The sequence below is a fragment of the Biomphalaria glabrata genome, chromosome 16 (genome assembly GCF_947242115.1).
Source record: "Biomphalaria glabrata chromosome 16, xgBioGlab47.1, whole genome shotgun sequence".
NCBI lineage: Eukaryota > Metazoa > Mollusca > Gastropoda > Planorbidae > Biomphalaria > Biomphalaria glabrata.
This window is the reverse complement of record NC_074726.1, coordinates 1,684,136-1,706,704: the sequence shown is the minus strand read 5'-3', so window position 1 is coordinate 1,706,704 and position 22,569 is coordinate 1,684,136. Positions and strand designations below refer to the sequence as shown.

The following is a 22,569-nucleotide window of genomic DNA, read 5'->3' as shown; positions in this document are numbered from 1 at the left end:
ATGCCACTAGCTGGTTACATTCTCCTGGTAATGTCTTATGAAAAAAAAAAAAAAAAAAAAAACACTAAAAAAATCCAACAATAGTATTGGCCCATCCCGCCCCTTCTCAATGTAGCTTTGTTTTTTTCACTAGGAGAATGGTGCATTTCTGCAGATTAGAATGTAGTAAAAAATTGGGCCCTGCGACCCAATTGTAAAAGCTAACGGAGACATTATCAAAGGAGCTAACAGGGACCCCATCATAGGAGCTAACAGGGACCCCATCATAGGAGCTAACAGGGACCCCATCATAGGAGCTAACAGGGACCCCACCGTAGGAGCTAACAGAGACCCCACCGTAGGAGCTAACAGGGACCCCATCATAGGAGCTAACAGCTCTCCCCAGTCCGAAACTGGTCAAGGAGAAGGGCAAACAATAATGGGAGGAAGTCTAAGTTTGAGAAGCAATGCATTTTATGGATTAAATTAAATTAGTAACTGTCATTATGGGTAGAGAGTAAACCTGAAGACCTTAAAAAAATCTGCATGCAAAAATATCAGTAGATGAATACATTCACTATGGAGAAAATGATCACTTGAACAAAGTTTTACAGTTCATGTTTTAACTCCCCTGAAGGAGAGCTGAATGTTTTTTTTTTTTTTATGAATGAAATTATTAGCAAAAAAAAATGTTTAAAAGCTTCAACCAGTCCTTGTCAGATTATTAATATAAAGGTTCAAATTAGAGATATAAAGAGATGAAGTTTAATAGCTTGAGACAAACTTATTTTGTCTATCTGTGCGTCTTTGTACAAGTGACATGAGAGAACAGAAATATTGGATTTTACAATAGAAAGTTTGATGAAAAAAAAAGGGCTAGTAGTTGGATTGAACCCACAACATCCACATTATAGCATGACGCTCTATAAATTCATTTAACCAGCCACTATAAGCTTCAACCAGTCCTTGTCAGAATAGTAAGATTGAAGGTCTGAATTACAGGTATATAAGAGATGAAGTTCAATATGCTTGAGACAAACTTACTAGTCTCGCTGTGCGCTGTTGTACAAGTGACATGAGGTCAACACTTTCACAATCAAAATTTCTTTTGTAAATCATTTTCTAGTGTGATAGGGTCAAGTAATTGTAGATCAATAAAAACTTATTGGTCAAGTAATTGTAGATCAATAAAAACTTATCAACATTTAAATGTCTTATTGTGATGTCCAAGAATATTCTTTAAAAAATTCTTAGTTGTCTTCTACTGAGAAAAAAATTACTGCCATAAATGTGTACTGTAAGGCATACAATTGGTCAACATTTCTTACACAACTAAAACAAATTGTTTATTTGAGATAATTGAGTTTGATCAAATTAATTGAAATGTAAAGAAGAAAAATTAAAACATTCGACACAAGCTCATCACCAGAACATGAATGTTAACAAAAAATTTATTCTACAAATGTCTAGTTGAACACATGGGTGAGAGAGACAATGGCTTAATAGAAAATCCAATGCTTATCAGAATATTTTATATGTACATTATTTACAAGGACTGAGCTATCTCCTGTAAATAGCTGTAAACAGACAAGTAGAGCATGCTTTGTTATATGTACAGGTAACTAAGAGAAACAAAAAACAACATATGTGACTTATGGTTGAAAACAGAAGACAGGTCAACTGATCAATGAACTAATTGAAGCTGATCATATTAAAAAAAAAATGGTCTTATATTGTCCAGACATTATTTTAAATATACAATGATTATATGCCATCTAAGTAAAATTGTAATGGTAACAAAATTAAATGAATGCTAAACGAATCCAATCTTATCATTTACTGTGTACATAACAGTACAAATATAACTTCTGGTCTATTTTATTCCAGGCCCTAGACAGTTTTATGTTGAGCAACTGACTTCTATATTCTTTGATACGTTCTCATGGCTGCTTTCTTCCTAGACTCTGATAAATTCCTCCATTTGTCCTTCAACTGTTGGCTAGAGCGTAGAGTTTGCATAGCTTCTTTAATCTGGACCCAGTTACCTAAAAAAGAACACACTAATAAGAGCATAACTGCTAAAACTAATTATTGTATTCAATCAGCACCACACATTAAAAATGGCAGGAGAAAACATTTACCTCCCTTGCCCAGAGAGGTTAAGTTCAATTTGTACACAACTTAAAACCTTGTATTAATTGTATCAATTTTATTACAACTTTTTTTTTCTTTTCACGTCCTAACATCAACTTTGATGAAATCCATTGAAATAATTTTGTTCTTCCAACACACCAACAAATGTTGATTTTCTTTTTATCTTTACAATGGGACTTAATACACAAATGTCTCCAGAGAAGTTTGCAGTATTATTTAATGATGCTTTGCAATCATGGAAATAATTGAAACAGAAATAACTGATTCTTACTTGTTAATATTAAATGATAAATATTGTTTGAACCTTGATAAGATACCAACAGTACAAAAATTACAGTTTGAAGAAAGCAGAAGACCAAAGTCCTGATACTTATAAAACTTGATGATGGCACAAACTACAAGCACTGGATAAAACTTAAAGAAAACAAAAGGTACAAACACTGATAAAACTAAATGAAGACAATAGATACTAGAACTGGCTACCATTTTTTTGGCAAGAAAATTGTATCAAAAGATCAGTACCGATCCCAAAACAATTACATTAAAAGAATTGTGCTGCCTTGCCAATAAAAATTTTTGACAATAATCTAGACACGTTCAGTCTAAAAGGGTCAAGAGACTCAAAGCTTCAATGTTAAACTTAGTGAATTGAACCTCATCATCTCAATTCTAGCTGACCACTGACCCCCACACAGTCACTAAACTAATCATAACATCAAAATCTTACTACTTAATACTCTATCTACTTAATACTCTAGCTAATTGCTGTCTTCACATTTAGCAGACAACACAAAGAACTGAGAGCTAATTGGTCTTGACCCTCACATCCCTATCTGGGTGAATATAAAAACCATAAAGATCCTTCCTAATCTTACTTCCTACTCATGAGACCTTACCAAATCTTACTTTTCACGAGACTTCACACATTTTTTTAAAAGAAAATTGAACGTCCAAGAGACCTGAATAAATGTTTAATTCAAATAACAACAGCATATCTTACCTTCACCAATCTCCACAGTGCATCGAAGCAACTTTTCCTCTTCATCCAATGACCACTTGCCAGAGACAACACAAATGTGGGACGGGGGTTTGTGCTAAAACACATCCAGAAATGTATAAGAAATGTGTAAGAAAAAATCTAAAAGCTAATATTGCCTCACCAACCTGTTAAGATGCTCCATAATAATATAATTTTCAATAATTTAAACATAGTGTTGAATTTATTTTAAGATCATTTTATTAGTCTAAACAAATAGAATTCACTTTGACTAGAATTGTTAGTCCTGAATCTAATCAGGAGAAAATATATACATAGAAAAATATCAAAATAAAGTCAAGAAATTAATTAATTTAAGCATGACAAGTAATTTAAATTAACAAAAAACATTTAAGGAAAAAAAAAAGCTCATGTCAGAAATCAGTATACATAAAGTTTAATTCTACATTGACGACCACAAGTAAACTCATATGACATGTAAATGACATGAGTTTCCAAAAGTGACCTCATGACATGTACATGACATTGACCTTCCTAATGCTATGTTGTAACTATATCATCATAGGTAACAAAATTACATAAAAAAAAAAAAAAGATGTTACTGAACAAACAACCATGCTTTTGAAACTATTGCAGTTTTCATGGATAGTTTTCTTTGATTTAGGGCACATCACATTTCATTAATAAAAGTCATGTGATGAATGGTTAGCCAGATCCAGCAGTCATGTTGAAACCAAATATATTCTACCTAGGTGTAACCCTACTCTCAACTCTGTGAACAAGTATGTGCTATTTCAATGCTCCTCTTCACAGAATGTACACTTTCAAGAAAACTATTTACCAGGGCTTTGAAGTCCAACAGGCTTTGTCTGGCAGTAACTGTAGGCAAAGGTTTCTTGAAGACTGATTCTGAGATGCTAAAGTCATCATCACCTGGTAAAATGGAAGTCAAAAAATGTTGATTCAAAGTATTTACCATGTGGTGACCATGCTGGTCACTTCAAGGACAATTGCTGAACATTTACATTGCTGACCACTTCAAACATGGCCTTGTGGCAGGAGGTGTAAGCTAGGCCATTATAAGCTTCATTTCTGAAGATAGGCCAAAAACATGTCAAACAAAATAATAACTTTTTTTTAAAGTAAGTGCAATATTTTTTGTAAACAAGGAGCTATTTAAATCACATTTTAGATGTGTGACCTCCTCAAATATGTGCTATGAACAAAAGTTTGATTTTAGCTTTTAATATTTTTTAATCTTCTAAGAAGTACTTTTGTTATCTATAATTCAAATGCTTTTTGTTCATATTTTTTCTTCTTTTCTGCTTACAGTGGCTGCCTCCTTGTGTATGGGGTGCAGCCACAGTGTGATAAAGCATTTACTTTCCAAACAAGCGGGGGGGGGGGGGGGGGGGAAGCATCAAGTCCTGTGAGGACTAGAATTTTGAACTGAAGGTGGCTGTTGATGTGTTCATTTGTAATGAAAAGTATGTGTTCTGGGAGGTAATATTTAAGTTATTGTGTAGTTCCTAGTTTATAGGAGCTTTAGTTACAATGTGTGTCTACTATATTGTCAACCTGTATAGAAGTGAGATGGGGGCATCAGGAAGGTTTTTATGGTGCCATCAGACTCACAACAGATTTAAATACATTTTAAGTAGACATTCTAAGTTCACATCAGGATTCTCAACATTTCGGCCCCAAAGTGATTTACGCCACATTTGGGGGGTGTGGCTGATTCAAATTAACCAGTTGGTCACCTAACAAGGTGGGTGGGGGATGACTAGGTGGTAAAGTGATAGGCTTCTGAAGTAAGAGTCTTGGGTTCGAATCTCAGTGAAGAGTGGGTTTTTTAATTCCAGGATTTTTTTTTGGGATGTCACTGAGTCTACTCAACTCTAATGGGTACCTGACATTAGTTGGGAAAAGTAAAATCTGTTAGTGGTTGTAATAGTAACATGACATGCTCATGAACATTTTCCCATAGAAACGGATGATCTTTATATCATCTGCCTTTTAGATCACAAGAACCTAAAAGGGTACTTTACTTATTTAAAAAAAACAAAAAATAACAAGGGTGCTACAGTTCAAGTCCTAATATAGACCTTGAGCTTTTACTTCGAATTTAAATCGAGGGACTTTTGTTTGCCAAACACAAAGACAGCACAGAAACCTTCTCACAGATTAACCCCCCCAGCATCCACAAAAACTAGAGCACGAATGACAAGTTAAACAAGAGCCATTGAGAAAATAAAAAGAAATAAACACATCAGTAAAAACTTAAATGAAGACTTACTATCATCAACTCTTGCTTTCTTTGGAGATGAACAATTTTCTTCAATGTCTGATGTCATGTCAGTTGATTTTGTTCTTGTAGCTTTAGATGAGCTTTTTCCAACAGGGGAAGCTGAATCTGTTGATGCAGAGTTGTGAGCAGGTAGTGAAGTTTCTTCATCGGGTAATAGAGCTTTAGACGATTTGACTTTATTTACAGTGGAGGGAAGTTTTTCAAGAACCAACACCATCTTGGAGGATTTGGTTTTGGTTGCAGAAGGTATCTTTTCCGCAGCTGATCCTGCTTTAGAAGATTTTATTTTACGAACAGGTGATGGATACTCATCTATTACTAAAGATGAAACGTTACTATCTGCATTCCTGCTCTTTTGATGTGCTTGGAAGTCTTCATGGGGTGATGAAACATTACTAGAAGGGGATAGCTCACCAACAGGTGAATGTATTTTAGCAGATTTTGGCTTCTTTTGAGGAGAATGGCAGTTTTTATTGGGTGATGCTAACTTATCTGCATTAGATTTATTTACAGAGAATATCTCCTGATGATGGCTTGAGGAGGATGAATCTTCAGGGTCATGGGATGGAATTTTCGCTGATGTCCGAACAGAGGTGGGCACCTGTTGGTCTGAGGTTGAAGATGTGCTTGGGCCACTGATTGAGCCTTTTGTTGATGTCAGTGCTATTCCTGATTTCTGCTGGCCTGATAATGTCCTCAGGCCAGTAGATGAAGTTTTTGGTGATTTTTTAACAGTCATTTGAGCCTGTTGGTCTGATGTTATGTGAGCACTAGAAACACTAGGTGGAGCTTTAGCTAAAGTGGAAATAGACTCCTGATGCAATGATGTCGAAGCAGCTTCAGGCCGACCTTTGACTCTTGTTTTTAAGCTTGGTGCTTCATGTGATAGTGAAGGTGTGTTTTTGCCATCAAGTGAAGATTTATCTGTTAGAGCAATGTGTGACAGATCAGTTTGAGCTGAATTTGTCTCAGTTATTACTGAATATGTTTGCACAGCTGCATTCCTCAATGAATGAGCCGCTTCCCGCAATGAAACTGATCTGAAAAATTTTTTCTTGTTCAGAGCTGCATGGAATTTTAATTTCATTAACTGAATCGATAAAGCATCTTTTACCTGAAAAAAAAACAAAACTTAAATCATTATTATGTACAGAGCATTGTGTTCTAAAAACAAAATTTACTTTTCAACTGATTATCAAATTAAGATTGAACTTTTCAACTGGTTATCAAATTAAGGTTGACCTTTTTAACTGATTATCAAATTAAGATTGAACTTTGCATTGTCACTTTAAACAACAAGAGTAAAGTACAAAAACATTATTATTACTTTTGTAGGGCACAGAAGGAAAAGTCTGAAACCAAATCTCAGCTGCCTTGTGGCTATATCTAACATAAGAAAGGCTTTGGTAGTCAATCTTGAGGAAAAATCAGTAGCCAGTGACCCTTAGGCAGCTTGGAACAATGTCTCACACTAGGAATTTTTCTCCACGTCAAGTGCGGATACAGTTTTTAGATAAGTGGCATCGCAGGCTCAGACAGGGTGCTGCAAGCTGTCTAAGGGTCGCTGGCTACTGATTTTTCCTCAAGATTGACTCCCAAAGCCTTTCTTATGTTAGATATAGCCACAAGGCAGCTGTTCCGGAAGCTCAAAATTGGAACCAGTGAAATCTGCCCATGTGGAGTATCACCAGAAAATGCTGACCACGTCCTCCAAAACTGCTCTCTCTTTCAAGAGGCCTGTATAAGACATTGGCCCCAAATCACCCCAATAGAAAGAAAACTATATGGAGAGCTCCCTGATTTGGAAACCACTGCGCAGTTCATCTCATGTATTGGTCTAGTCATATGAACACTCCAACATAAGAATGAGAACGATGAAGAAGAAGAAGAAGACTCCCAAAGCCTTTCCCTCAATCACAGCCATGTGGTCTAAATCCAATTCAACAAAACATAATGCAAACCCAGTTTCATTATAAGCAATGAAAGACAGATGTTATGTGGCTAAATCAAAGACATATCCCATGCATCATGTGAAAGATGGCATGAGACTAGACCAAGCACATGGTGTTATGAATGTACAACAGTTATAGTTAGCTAATTCCATCAAAGTTTACATAACTAGAAAATTAAACTCATGGAAAAAAAACAAAAACAAACAAGGAGCTAGAGTTCCATCAAGTTCTTACTTCTTCATTTTTTAACACTTTCTCTTTAATAGCAGCAAGAGTTTTTTTCAGGTTCACTTTTGGGTTTCCACTGCATTTGATAATCTCTTTGTTTATTTGTTTTTCTAAATTGGGTCTGAAATGGGAAAACATTAAGTATTCAATGTGCAGTACATGACTATAAAACTACTGATGTGGGAGGAAACCAAAAACTTAAAAAAACCTAGGATGATACTTACACAAGTTCTGTAACCTAAAGTATTGATAAATTAAATTTTTTTTTACAGCATGACAGCATGTATATTTAGGTTGAAATGAATAGAAAAACTTGTTATATTTCTGTTAATGATTCCTCAATCCCACTGTGACTTGAAGTGATTTTTTTTCTTCTTACAAATGACTATATTTGTTAATCTGTTATGTTTTTAAAAAAATTTTCAACAACCAACTTATTTATATCAAGACTACATCTTAACCCTCCCCCATCTCCAGCTTGATGTTCCATTCATTAATTTTTGTATTTGACAAGGATTTGTTTTTTTTTTTAACTAACTGTGAAGTCAAATAAAGAAAATGTGTTTCAAAAAAGGTTTGTTTCCTTTTTTGTTTTAACCCAGGACCATAATTTACTTTAAACCCCTTAAAACTTAGATTGAAATACTTACCATTGCACATGGTAGTGATAAAAATTATGAACTATCAAAATCATTCAGACAAAAAATATTACACCTTCATAAATAAATTTCATTTTTTATGCAATACAAAACATATTTTGACCTAAATATTTTTTTTTGTCCCGAAATTAATTTGCCATCATTTGAGTAGCACACCTTATAGCGATGTAGAGGAAGAAAGAGATAAAACTATTAAGAGAATTAAAGTAAAGGCACACATTTTATCATTACGATTTATGAATCAACAAATAGAAAACAAAAAGAAAATAACAGCATGAAATATAAAACCTGATCATTATAAAGTAAATAAAACCATCAGAAATAATATAATGACTTTTACAAGGCAGTGATAACAATAAAAATTAACAGTTAACATACACACACAAAAAATGTATTGATCTAAACAAAAATTAATTAATTTCAGCCTTTACAGCCTGTGCTTAATAATTACTTACAATTTAACCCTACCTACATTTTAAAAATGTGTACTGCAATAGACATTATCTTATAAAATACAGCTGTTACTTCAAAAAAGAATGAATGAATTTACTTCTGCATTACATCAGAATACTGTTGGATTATGACATGTGGAACTATCACAGTAATTGAAAACCTACCTGTTACCTGCCACAACATCTTTAAGCCAAACCTCATCCTTTTCTATTTCTAGGTGGCAGCCTAATAGCTGAAGAGTAGAAATATTTGAAGAGATTTTAAAACACAAATTTCATGGGATAGCAAAAGTCTAATTTGTATAAAAAGTTGTATTATGGGTAACTTGCTGTTATGTCTGATAGCTAAGATTGTTAATCCACTTATTTGTGCTTGTATAAAGTTATCAATAGAGTTTTCGGACTTCATGTAGCCTATATGCTGTTGACCCACATGCTTTATTTAACCTTTGTTTCATGCTAAGTCCAGTTTTGGAGGGCCTTAGGACAGCACAGATATCACTTCTGCATACCCCTCTCCAGACTGGTCAACTAAATGATGAGGATCAGACTGAGCAAGCTATACTCAAATATGTAACCACTTCTGTGTCATGTCACGGGGTGAGAATACAAAATCTACTTTTATTTCTACCCATGCATCCACTCTCGTTAGAACTGGATGGACCTACGCTTTAAAAGAATACAAGTCTTAATCTAGGGCATTTCTACACTTTACAACCAAGTCAGAATGTAGAGTGTTGTCCAATATAATGAAGCCTTTCCATTTTGTCACAAAAAATATGCAGCTTATAAAATTGATAATTACTTGATGCTTTAAAAAAAAGTTTTTTTTTTTTATATTATATTTTCCTTTAGTCAATCTAAGAAAGATTTTAATCTAAAAGATACTTGAGACATACACAAAATGAACGAAGATGCATTTTTCAGAAGTGTATGCCTAAAATGTAATTTCCAGTGTCTTAATTCTTTTCTATTTACTTACAGTCAGAATAAGTGGAGTTTCCAGTTTCTCATAGAGATTAGAAATGGCTTCAACAATCATCGCAATGAGACTATCTGGTTTTACTGTAGCCTAAAAACAAACAAAACATTGTTATGAGAGCAAGAGTCAATAGATATGACCTCTATATAACATCAACTATCAAGTTGTTTAGCTTTTTGAAAATAAATTAATCTGTAGGAGGTTTATTTAAATTAAATGTCCAGGGTGGCTAGATTTCAAAAGCATAAATACATATCAATGGGAAACTAAATGTGCTAAAATGAATACATTTATTTTGGGGGGTATTTGGGAAGGGAAGGGGGGTCCATGAAATAAAAGGAGAATGGAAAGAACAATAAAAAACTAAAACGTATTTCTAATAATGAGACATATTGTTACATTCATCTCAGCCATGTATACATGTGTACAAGCAAATAAGAAAATGCATGTATCTACTTTTATAACAAGATAATTTGTTATGACTAATGCTTAGCAATATTGAACACAAAAATGAAATGGAAAAGTCTTCTTTAATAAAAAGAAAAAAAGTAAATGGAGGTTGTCTTCTTTTTAAATAGCTTATGAGCTTGAGGCCAGGGGGTGTCACTGTCTGACCATTGCAGACTGCTTGGCTCACCAGGGAGGGCAAATTCCACCAACTGAACAGGCTGTAAGTTTTCATCCTGCTCTGGCTATAATTCAAAAAAACAGAAATGGAAAAGTGGTTTGAGTGCTGGGACAATTCCCAAAAAGCCCATGGAGTCTTGGAGCGCATGAGGCGCCCTGACCGCACTTCCCCGTGGTGGAGGCTGTCCAGGCCTGAGCAAGCTATTATAGCACAGTGCAGGATAGGCCATTGTCCTGTTGGCTCATATTTCTCACGGCTATGGCCAAATTTCGATTCATGGTGCCCCAGCTGCGGGGAAGAAGAGGAAACCATGCCTCATATTCTGTTTGACTGCCCCAGACTTGCTGATCTCTGCCTCGACAGGTCTGGGAAACCAAAAATTCTCGAACTGTATGGCGACATTTATGCACTACGCAAGACAGCAGGGTTTCTGTCCAGGGCTTTTGCAAGAGGGGATTTGAGCCTCTCAAGGCCTCACTCAAAGTTTGATGATGATGACTGTCTATCAGTTTTATTAAGTCCCTGACATCTTGTTATGACAGAGTAGATTTAAGAAACTTTGGAACAGTACTTCAGCTTAAAGAAGGAATCCTTAGCTACAATATCTTCAGCATGGATATCACCACATGTTGGCCTCTTTCAGTTGTAGAGCGAGCATGGTTCATCTCGAACTAAAGCGAGATGAAAGCCTGGGCGTTGTTTATGGTCGGAACGATGTCGCCCAAATAACAAATATCCGATACAGCTAGGAATCAGTAGCCTCACAGGCTCTGCCAGGCTGTAGGTCAGTGTGCCACAAACTGCCTTAGGGTAGCCACATCCTGACTTTTCCTCAGGGTTGACTCCCGAAGCCTCTCCCATGTTTGGGTATAGCTCCTGGGTGGGTAGCATTACCACTTCCGGCGTTAACGACCTTGTGGAACTAGTTGTTACCACTGGAATCTCCACAAATACCCTTTAAAAGTCTAAATAAAAACTAAGAACTTTCAATACAATTTTAATCATTTAAAAAATACCTTTTTTTTTGGTTTTCCAATTTTCATAGTATTTAGTGTCTTTAAACTTTCTGCTTCTATGGATTCCCGTTCCTCTGCAGTCAGTAGGGAAGAATGAGTTCTGCATGTCTGTAGTCGCTACATCAGAAACAAAATAATGAGAGAAATGCTACAGCAGGATCCAAAGTATCACCCACAATGACTTTATTACAAACAAATTAGGAGGTTTGGAAAAGGATCACAATGGCTATGGCACCATAAAACAACACAAAATAAAACTTTATAACCATATCCCAAGATCCCCAGAGCTAGCAAAACCTTTCCTTCTGTTAACAGTACCATGAAGAGACAGTGACGAGAAGACAAGATAGAAGACGGGCATGTGAGAGAGAGGCAAAAGAGAGAGGAATAGAAAAAATTGGTCAATGGGTCATGTGTATTGCCTCATCAGTTTATATTTTTAATTTTGATTGTTTTAAAAATCTCAAATCTTACACACCCCTGCTCTTGAAGCATAAAAACACACAATTAGTTGTTTAATTATTGGTAATTTATTATTTTGTTTGATATTAAATAAGGTTTAGTAAATTACTTGTGGTCAGAACTGTGGTTTTGAGGGGGGTGTATCTCATGTGTATTGTCATAATTGTATTAGATAAAGGGTAATGTCTTAGCTTTCATTGGCTAATTACTTAAGATCTAGATTGTATCTTAACTAGCTAAATATGTTTTGGTGCAGTTTGAGGGGGTGAATCTCATGTGTATTGTCATAATTGTATAAGGGCAATGTCTTAACTTTCATTGGCTAATTACTTAAGATCTAGATTGTATGTTAACTAGCTAAATATGTTTTGGTGCAGTTTGGGGGGGGGGGGTGAATCTCATGTGTATTGTCATAATTGTATTAGGGCAATGTTTTAACTTTCATTGGCTAATTACTTAAGATCTAGATTGTATGTTAACTAGCTAAATATGTTTTGGTGCAGTTTGGGGGGGGGGGGGGGGGTGAATCTCATGTGTATTGTCATAATTGTATTAGGGCAATGTCTTAACTTTCATTGGCTAATTACTTAAGATCTAGATTGTATACATAGCTAAATATGTTTTGGTGTAGTTTAAACCTATAAACACTAACTATTGAGAACAATTTATATTGCACATTGTAAATAAAGACTATGACATATTAAAACTCAGTGTTTCTTGTAGCATCTATGTTGTTATACTACACTGCTATAAAACGATTAAGCTTACATTCCACTGATTGAAGTATACCCCTACACGAGTATAAAAGTAAACCTCAAGAAAGTTCTTTACATTATGATTCATGTTTTGTTAGGTACAATAAAAAATGTTTGAAGTATCACCTTTGTCGGAGAATGCATGGGGGAGAAAAAGGGTAAACAATTATTAAAGGGACTAAACCCAGCAAATTTAGCCATATAGTTTCTCTTCTTGGTATCAAACAAAATAACTGTAATTAATTGACAAATTGGTAAACTTTTTTTTTTATTGATTCATGTTTTGTCTATGTCAATGAATAAATGTGTAAAGTTTAAACTTGATCAGAGAATGGGTGTGAAAGAAATAACATGTTCACACTTTTAACCAGACAGACAGACAGAGTTGACATAAAAGCTTTGTACAAAGTAGACACCCTAAAACTAAACATGAAGCTTGAAATGTATTGACTGACCAATTCAATTGCAACAGAAGCATAGTGGTTTTTATGCCACAAATCCCAAGAAGGAAGATTATGTTTTTTTTTTTTTAACTTACGTATTGGAGAGTTTTAGCCAGACAAATCTTGAAACTGTCACCCTGTTCTTTATGTTTACAAAGATCCTCCAGAGAACTAATTAACTGGTTCAACATATCAAAAATGCTGATATCATCTTCTGTAGTATCATTGTCCTCGTTATCACACTGTTCTAAGCATGAAATCTTTTTTAGGAAAACTATAATGATGAGAAACTGAGCTTTCAGTTTGTTTAGCTCACTGATTTCTAGAAAGCCAGACAGGATACCTGCAATAAATACAAAGTTAAACAAGTTATCAGAAAGAAAGAATGGAAAACAAATATTATGTAGTATAGAACTTTGCTTTAAAATTTATTAATTAATATTTACAAACTGAATTAGCAATCAGGGTACAGGCAGCAGTGTGTGTGACGTGACAGGCCAGCTAAAACATAAATAGGCTGAGAGTCAGACTATTGCTAACAACCTGCTCAGATATATATATTATACAATATATACATCTAGTAGGCTACACATTTAGGGTGTTGTGATGTCAAATACAGACCTGGTAAAAAGCTGACCATTTTGGATATGCAGAAAAAACATTTTAATATATAATATATAAACATAAATATATCAAAAATTGTCAAAACCACCAGTTTCCAATTAAATCTACACTTGTAAAGACTGAAGTGACCAGATCTCATTAAATAAATCAAAACGTTTATATAGTGCTACTTTCATGCTTATAGCATGTTCAGAGCGCTTTGGTCCAATCTCATTTGTGAACCAATGGGGGGGGGGGGGGGGGGGGGGGGGGTTAAAAGGTTATATGGGAATTCCGTTTAAGCGCTCAGTAAACACAACACTGCTCGAGTCGGGTGTCGAACCTTAAGCCCCTTTCATAGGTAGCCAAGACAAGCCAAGTTTGTAATAGACACACTAAAACAAGTCTCAATTAAAACCTTGATTTTATTAGTCTTCTAATCATCTCTTTTACTCCAGCATCTTGTTGTGAATCATACCCACTTTTACCCACAGTTCTGACTTACACACTTTCTTTGCTGTTCACTCAACCATGTACAATGAAGGTCAACTGGTCATTTCATACACAGGCACACACAATGCACTACTAGCCACTCAAAACACATATATATACACTTACTTAATTACTATCACATCTCCCACTTTGAAAGCTTTCAGACATTAAAATCGATAATACAAATGATTTCTGTCTCACTATAAACATAAATTAGTAAACTGAATACATGTTAAACACAAAAGAATGTTCAATTGATAATATTATAAAATGTGTAGTAAAAAAAAAACAAGAGTTTAGGTTTACAAGTAGAGACATTTATTATATCAAAATTACACAATAATAAAAAGATATACACATATATATTATATAATATCTAATTATCAGCTTCAGGGTAACGTATTGGTGGCAGAACTTGCCTGCCATATCTAGTTATTACTGGCGGTGGATTGGTAGTAATAGTCTGTTCCTGTTGCATGTTTGTATCGCCCACTTTCTCTGGCTGTGTAGGTTGACTATTAATGACTGTCTCTGGGGTGTCCATTTAAAAAATATCAAGCATGACCCTTGAACTTAAATTTATGTATATAATGTGTACATACACTTACTATAGTCACAAAGTTCAAGAATACTTACTAACTTAGCCTATCAACAATACTTCCAACTAATTTTATGACTCAAAAAAGTTGACTTCAAGTTCAACAACTCCATTAATCTTATTTTTAGCTTATAAAATATAAAATTAGACCTAGATCTGGCTGATCTATCTATATGTATATATATTTATAACTCATTTAAAGCGTTTCTGTGGGGCACCTCTGTTACGTCAACCACCTTTTAGCTTACTAAAACAAGACTGCCTTTCCCATACATGCTCATTCCTCAAACAGAATATGTGCCCTGCCCAGCATAACTGCCGGATCAGCTTAGGTGCCAACTTGCCTTAGGCTTTGCTGACATAGAAGAGATCACCTGAATGCATGCAGCTTGAGAATGAGACAGTTGGAGGTCACTCACAAAAGCAAAGGCTGCAGAATACACATTTGAGACCAAAAGAAAATCTGCTGCCGATGACAAACGCAGACGACGACCCAGCATTACGCCAAAGAAGATAGCGAATAGAGATTAGAGTAGGGGCAAGTACACAGCCCTGCTTCATGCCGTTTTCTATTTATTGTATACTAATGTATACGTATACTAAATGTAGATTTATAAACTTAGTCTTAGTCATTAGTCTTAAAGACTACTAAATAGTAGACCTAGAATTTAGATATATTTATATATATATATTTATATATAATAATTAATAATAATATATATATATATAATCAAATATAATCTATATAGATTCTATATACTTTATATAGATCTAGATCTATTATAAATTAAAAATTATGTTGTTACTAGACTAGATTTATGAATGTTACTTAACTTAGACTTAGTTACTAGAGTTTACTAGACTCTAGCTTAGACCTAGATTAGTCTAGATTCTAGATGATACTAGATCTAGATAGAGACTAGACTAGATTAGATAGAGTCGAGAGTAGATCTCTAGAATCTAGTCTTAGAAGTTAGAATAGAAGTCTAAGTCGACTAAGTCTAGCCTAGTCTAGGCTAGCCTAACCTAGACCTACTAGAGTCTAGTACTAGTGTACTAGCTTAGTAGCTAGCCTAAGTCTAGTCTAGTCTAGGGCAGGGGGGGGGGGTCTTCTACATTTAAATGAAGCAAACCTAAGCAGTTATTTATTGTTCATAAAGCAATTCTTACCCATGCATTTACTTTCGATTTCATTTATCTTTCTCCAATTTTTTTCTTTAGCGTTCTGAATAGAAATATGTACACAATAATCAAAATACCACTGATCCAGGTATCGGAACTGATCCATTATTCAATATTGCGTTTTAAATTGTGGAGACTTTAGATTCGCCTTTTTAATTTAGCATTATATTTTACTTCCGCACTTTTTTTTTCGACATATAGAGTCTAGATTTAAATGTTAACCGTTAAAATAATACCATGAAGAAAATCATCTAATATTCTAGATCTATTAATATCTGATACAATATAGATCTAAATATTATTTTTTTGTTATTTTTATTTGAAAAATATTGTTATCCCTAGTAATAAATAATAATAAAAAGGAGAACCTTTAAATGCATACTATATAGGTCTGTGCACCGTATTCTTACTTTCGCTTTTTTTAAATATCGTATTCTTACTTTCGCAATTTTCTTCTAAATATGTTATACACACTTACCTATATAGTTTATGTCCGTGATTACAAAATACATTGTAATACAGTGACGAAGGACGCTTGCTTATAAGGCTTACACCGTCTTCGCGTACCGTGTACGGAAAATAAACTGCACGAGTTGACACCCATGTTGTTCTAGCTTTCATATTAGACTTAATTTGGCCGCGAATATTTTTAATTTACATAAACGATTTACCTAATTGCATTAGTTCAGGGACAAAAGTCAGATTATTCGCTGACGATCGCATAATATATAGAACAATAAAAGCAACACACGATACAGAAATTTTACAAAGAGAAATAGGTGAATTACAGAAATGGGAATCAAATTGCAGCATGTCTTTCCACCCAGAAAAATGTCTGTTATTAAGAGTAATAAGTCAATGCTCACCTTTGGCATAGGTCGTTGCACATAATGGATATGTTCCTTGCCCAGCCAAATGTCCCTCTACAGTATAAAAGTGAAATGAATACAAAAAAATATGGAGTTTTTCTATTCTTCTTATCTTATCTTATATAATACAGTCGTTACTAGACAAAAGAAGATGATTACGTCCTACGCGTCATGCATTCAGACATGCATATTAACCAATGACTTAAATTTTGCCAAGTCACTGGTTTTCCTGGCTAGCTCAGGCAACCCATTCCATGCTCTAATAGCACTAGGGAAGAAGGAACATTTGTACAAATTTGTCCTAGCATATGGGATGAGGAATTAGCCTTTATATTTGTGTCTTTCTGAGTATTTTATTAGATTTTGGTTTTGTATTTGAAGATTATGGCTCTGTGTTTTATGTATGATTGCTACTTTACTTTTGAGTCTTCTCTCCTGAAGGCTTTCTAAATTTAGTGATTTTACTAAAGGCTTTACTCTAGTCACATGTGAATATTCGTTTGTTATGAATCTCACTGCTCTATTTTGTGTCTGTTCTAGTTTCTTAATGTTTTCTTGAGTTGAGGGGTCCCAAGCAGAGGATGCATATTCTATTTTTTTGGCCTAGTCGGGAATATTCAAATGAAGAATGACATCAAATCTTTGGTGTAAGTCGTCTTAGAATAGTGCGTTATAGACATGTTAAACATTATTAAGGGGCAAGTTGATTATTATTCAATTTATCCGATTGCTTAAACTGACTTTTAGCGAAATAATGTTTTTTTCATTGTATACTTCTTCATTATCTTCTAGGCAGCTTTTTTTGCTGCTGAGCTGTCAGCTCTTTTGCAGACTGCCAAGAAAAAAATAATGTGCTGTTCTCTTCAGTTGTACAACACTGCCTTACAGGGTGTTGGTTATGTTGGGCTTGAGTGGGAGTAGGGTGTCCCTAAGGGGAATTAGGAAGCGGCATAAAAAAGGATATGATTTACATTTTTCATAAGAATGGGTAATATGTCTACAAAAAGGTAGGTGTATGAGTTTTATTTTGTTAAGATGGTAATTAAACAGAGGTGCATGTCCTTTTCTAATAGTTGAAAGATTTTTGATAGCTCTTTGCGGTGTTGGGGAGGAAGAGGAAGTTAATACTGTCCAGTTTGTTTGGCATGGTCATTTATTGTATTTATTTTCCTTTTTTTTTCGAACCCCCCTTTCGGTCGTCTAGCGGGGGTGTGCGTACCATAGTTTGAGAACCACTCAACTGGAGGGTGCTAGGTTAACGTTAAACCCGGTCGACTAGCAAGGTGAACGTTTATTAACGATTGAGACTGTTTTATGACGCTTTCACTTCTGAGGATCTAGTACACAATTAGTTCCTAATGTCTTTCAAATGGGCAAAACATAACCTTCCAAATCAAAACACCGAAGCATGAAGAGTAGAATGTTTTATATGATTCATACATATGTTTTATTGAATAACAGACAAGAACATCTTTTTTTTTAAAAAATCTCTCTTCGGCAGCATTAAAACATGTCATAAATAGTTTACAGTAATTTTAAATGTTTCTTTTTAGACCAAGGTCATCCTTACTGTAAAACATCAGATACAGTACACACATAATTTCAAGAAAGTATTAATAGACAAATGATAAGACACACAGTTATAGCAGCCACTATATACACATGACCCCGAGCAAAGTCTAGGAACCAGTTGACAATGTCAGCTGAGTTGTCGGACTTTTCTTGCAGATCGCTAAGTGTATTCTGTATGTTAAGGGACAGTGCCGAGGCCTTGAGCATGACCGCTTGGTACATGGCTCTGTTCCTGGCGCCATCTGTTTCCTGGTCAGTTCTGTCCATGCTCTTCTTGTAACGCTCAACACTACTCAGCAGACGCCTCAGTTCATGCTTGTACTGGACGGGGTTGACATTTTCTAATCTCTCAGCTTCTTTCAACTCTTTGTCCACTTTGCACAAGTAATCCAACCTTGCTGCGGACATGGTCTACTTATAGATCAAATACGTCTATGATCAACAATTAATGTGTGTTTAGTCTGGCAGAGAAGTCAGAGTGGATAGGGGCCAGAACGTTTGTTGGAATTAGTGATGTTCGTTATTCATCTTGAAGAAAGTTAGTCTTGTTGTCATATCTTTGACATTTGGAATAGAAAAAGCATAAGAAAAAATTAATGTTATTTCAAAAAGAATTCACAAGAAGTTTCAAATTTAAAATTAACAAACAAATGACAAAAAAAAAAAAAAAACAACTATACCCCCCCCCCCCGAACCAAAACAACAACAACAAAAAAAAACAACAACAGTGAATTCAAAACCAGAATCATATATAGTAATACATTAGTAAAAAAAAATACGAATAAAAAATAACGACAAATACAAATTAATAACAATGGAAATAAAGATTTAAAAAAAAATTAAAAAAAGCAAAATAATTTAATATTTAAAAAAAATGTCAAAGTACAAATAACAACAATAAGAACAACAACATTACAAATGTTAGATAAAAAACGCAAACATAAAAAAAAAATATACCAATAAAAAAAACAAATTTAGACCTAGTGGACTTTTGAAAACGCATAAAGAATATTAAAAAAAACCCAAATACTAGTAGGCCCTTACGTAGTTCTTATAGACTTAGATTTCTATCTAGTGTGTTTAAAGCAGTGGTTCCCAAACTTTTTTGTCTCGTAGACCCCTTGCCATGTTTTCTGATTTTCGGTAGACCCCCTGCTTAACTTATATTGCATTTTTACACATTCATAAACTAATTTTTTAAAACTAATTTCTAACAGCAGTGTATAAATTAATTAATTTGCCTCATGTATTATTGTACACGTTTTCGCAAAGAGCAGTTTCTCGTGTATTTCTTGACCTTTCACATTTGGCTCAAATATTGGTCCTGCGGAGCTGTTTTCACTAACAGGAGAAGAGGCAAAGGTGAGTTACTGGCGCCTAAACCAGTAAGCTTCGGGCAGGAGGAACTCATTAGCCTTGGCTTACAGCCCACCTAGCCGAAGGAAAATAGAATTCAAACCTCTGCTGCTTTGCAGCTATACACCCAAACATGTGAAAGGCTTCGTGGGTCAGCCCTGGGGAAAAATATGGAGCTGAAGACCATTAGGTAGTTTGCAGCTTTAATGCTCATCCCACCGATGTGCCCTTGAACTGTAGTGTTACTCAAAGAAATTCGTTTCATAACATCAGATGAAGGTTTGTGTAAAACAGTTTTTAAAACTACTTCAATGTTTTATCTATAGTGTTTTTCGTATTTGGCTATATGTATAGAGATCTTGTAAGACGCTCACAAACCACCATCTTTGCTATATAATGTTGAAGAAAGATTTTGTGGATCTATTCTGACATTTTTTTCTCACTTTTATCTTTTTATCAGGGTGGCATCGTCTCAAATAATGCTCCAGTTTAATTGATTTCATATGGCTATAAAAAGGCAACCGCTTATTTAACAAAGAAATAAATAATCAACGCTTTAAAATCAAGATTTGTTTTTGTTATATATTAATTACATGTAAACAAAATTAACTATTTAGATTAGTATTGTAATTAAATACAACTATTTTACTTTCCCAAAACATAATATTAATTTATAACTAAGGTACAAATCATTTATAAGTGTTTGAAATAGTTACATTAATGGGGTGTGAAAATTAAAGTCATAGACCCCCATGGACATCTCATAGACCCCCAATTTACTTTTTCACTTTCGTAGACCCCTTGGAAGTCTTCGTAGACCCCTGGGGGTCTATATAGACCACTTTGGGAATCACTGGTTTAAAGTGTTCAATAAAATGTGTTAAATAAGTGTTCAATACAGAGCAGAGAACATAGAAACGGTCAACAGATCATGTGTGGTGCCCCAACTGTTCAACAGACTAAAAAAGAAGTGAAAGTAAAAATATATTTATTTAAATCCTGAATTTATAAATGCCAGCTTTTACAGAGATGAGTTTGAGTTTGATTTTTCGGCACATCGGCACACTTTAGGCCATGTCGTGCTCGTAATCCCTCAGGGGTTACTCTCCCTTCATACCACAAGAGTTAAATTTTATTATTAAAAACAAGGTCTATTCACAGTTAAAATAGTAAAGGTAGTGAAAATTTAATAATTAAGTAAAAATCTATTGTAAATATTATATGTTAACAATAGTACTTTGGAAGTCAAGTGCACCAGGCCAGTGAGAGTATATACATGTAGTCTTAAGTCTACTTGCAGAATTACTAGAAAGAAAAGCAAACGAATAATAAATACAGTCATTTTCTCGCACCCTACTCCAACAGTGAAGTTTATGAAGTAATTTATTCTCAATAGTAGAAATAATAGAACAGTATTAAAATAAAGGACAATAATAAAATGTCCATATTGCATAGAATTATTATTATGGGACATAATTTTAAAAAAGGCAAAGATAAATAGCTTCATAGTTATATTTTTACATAACGTTTATAAACAAAACAAAACAGGTCACTAAACAGTCTAGTTACCGGATTTCACACCTATAGAAAATACGTAACATTATGTAGCGTGCTATGATCCAACTGTCGGCAAAGTTTATGACTGAATATTGTAACTTCAATGGACTAGAGAGCACAGCTCAGCACATGTTAAATAGCGGTTTAGAATTACTGCTTCCGAGAACACAGAGATCTATGAGGAGTGGCGTCATTGATTTATCGATTCGATTTTTTAAAGCACAAGTGTTTTAATGATTGTGTGTGTGTGGAGGGGGGGGGGGTTTGCAATGACTTTGCAGTCGAGTTGACTAGCCTGGACATTGTATTGAGTCGAAGTGTCAAATTAAATGTTTGAATAGTCCTTAGTATCCGTCTAGTACAGGGGTTCTCAACCTGTGGGTCGCGACCCCTTTGGGGGTCGATTTACGATTTGCCAGGGGTCGCCTAAGACCATCGAAAAAATGAATTGTTTTTGTCCATTCTTCTATTGCTGTGTGTGTGTGCGTAAAAGGGGGGGGGGGTCGCAAAAAGGGGTCGCCGAGCCTAAAAGGTTGAGAACCGCTGGTCTAGTAGCTTGTGTAGTTGAGAAAAGCGGGGTTGGGGGGGGAAGTCTTTCGGTAAGGTGACCAGATATTGGAGGAGTGAAAGCAGGACACGTTCCCATTGTGGGGCGTACACAAATAAAGGCTGTTTTCAAACGTTTCCAAGCAATAGTGTTTTCAACAATCTCTACGTCATTAACTAGGATTCTGAAATAAAAGCGTGACATTGCTCAACTTTTTGAAGAAAGTCGGGACATTTGCCGTCCCGCCTGTACATTTCACGAGAAGCGTAAAAAAAAAAACGGTCCAAAGCGGGACTGTTGCGACATCTGGTCACATTACTCTAGGTTCTGTTGACATTCATGTTTTAACTTTTGTGTTTGTCTACCAAACATTTGTTCCAGTCTGACCTTAAAGTTGTCAATCTCGGTAAGTGCCACGTTTCTCCCTCAAAAGCTACGGTCTGCGGGCTTTTTTCAGTTCACGGACCAAAGGTTTGGAACTCACTCCCCATGGATCTCAGACAGACAACATGCTACACCACTTTTAAGAAGAACATTAAGACCTATCTGTTTAAAACTTTTTTAGATTAGTTTTTGATCTCAATTGTTGTGTCTGTGTTTGTAATGTTATTACAGCGCCTTGAGCCTACATTTTGTTTGTTAACAGCGCTTTATAAATAAAATTATTATTATTATTATTAATCTTCTAATTTAATTGTTAAAGCGATTTATTGAACACATTTATTTGCCCTTGTGACAACAGATTTGAGAAACTATCACCAAAAGGTGGGCAAAGTGG

General features: G+C 34.8%; 1 protein-coding gene and 1 long non-coding RNA gene across 2 annotated transcripts; both read right to left on the bottom strand.

The window, feature by feature from the left end:
• Positions 1–829: 829 nt before the first annotated feature.
• On the bottom strand, positions 830–16,016 carry LOC106080121 (uncharacterized). Its single transcript, XM_013241438.2, has 10 exons — positions 15,879–16,016; positions 13,111–13,358; positions 11,356–11,472; positions 9,712–9,801; positions 8,895–8,962; positions 7,625–7,739; positions 5,427–6,552; positions 3,972–4,063; positions 3,134–3,227; positions 830–2,024 (listed from the first exon to the last, which is right to left on the bottom strand). The coding sequence occupies exons 1-10, from the start codon at positions 15,994–15,996 to the stop codon at positions 1,900–1,902; spliced, it is 2,193 nt and encodes a 730-aa protein (XP_013096892.2). The 5' UTR covers positions 15,997–16,016; the 3' UTR covers positions 830–1,899.
• Positions 16,017–18,177: 2,161 nt separating this feature from the next.
• On the bottom strand, positions 18,178–21,408 carry LOC106080117 (uncharacterized). The gene is made up of 2 exons (XR_001220130.2): positions 21,257–21,408; positions 18,178–18,888 (listed from the first exon to the last, which is right to left on the bottom strand). It is a non-coding gene; the product is annotated as an uncharacterized LOC106080117 (long non-coding RNA).
• Between the last annotated feature and the right edge of the window lie 1,161 nt (positions 21,409–22,569).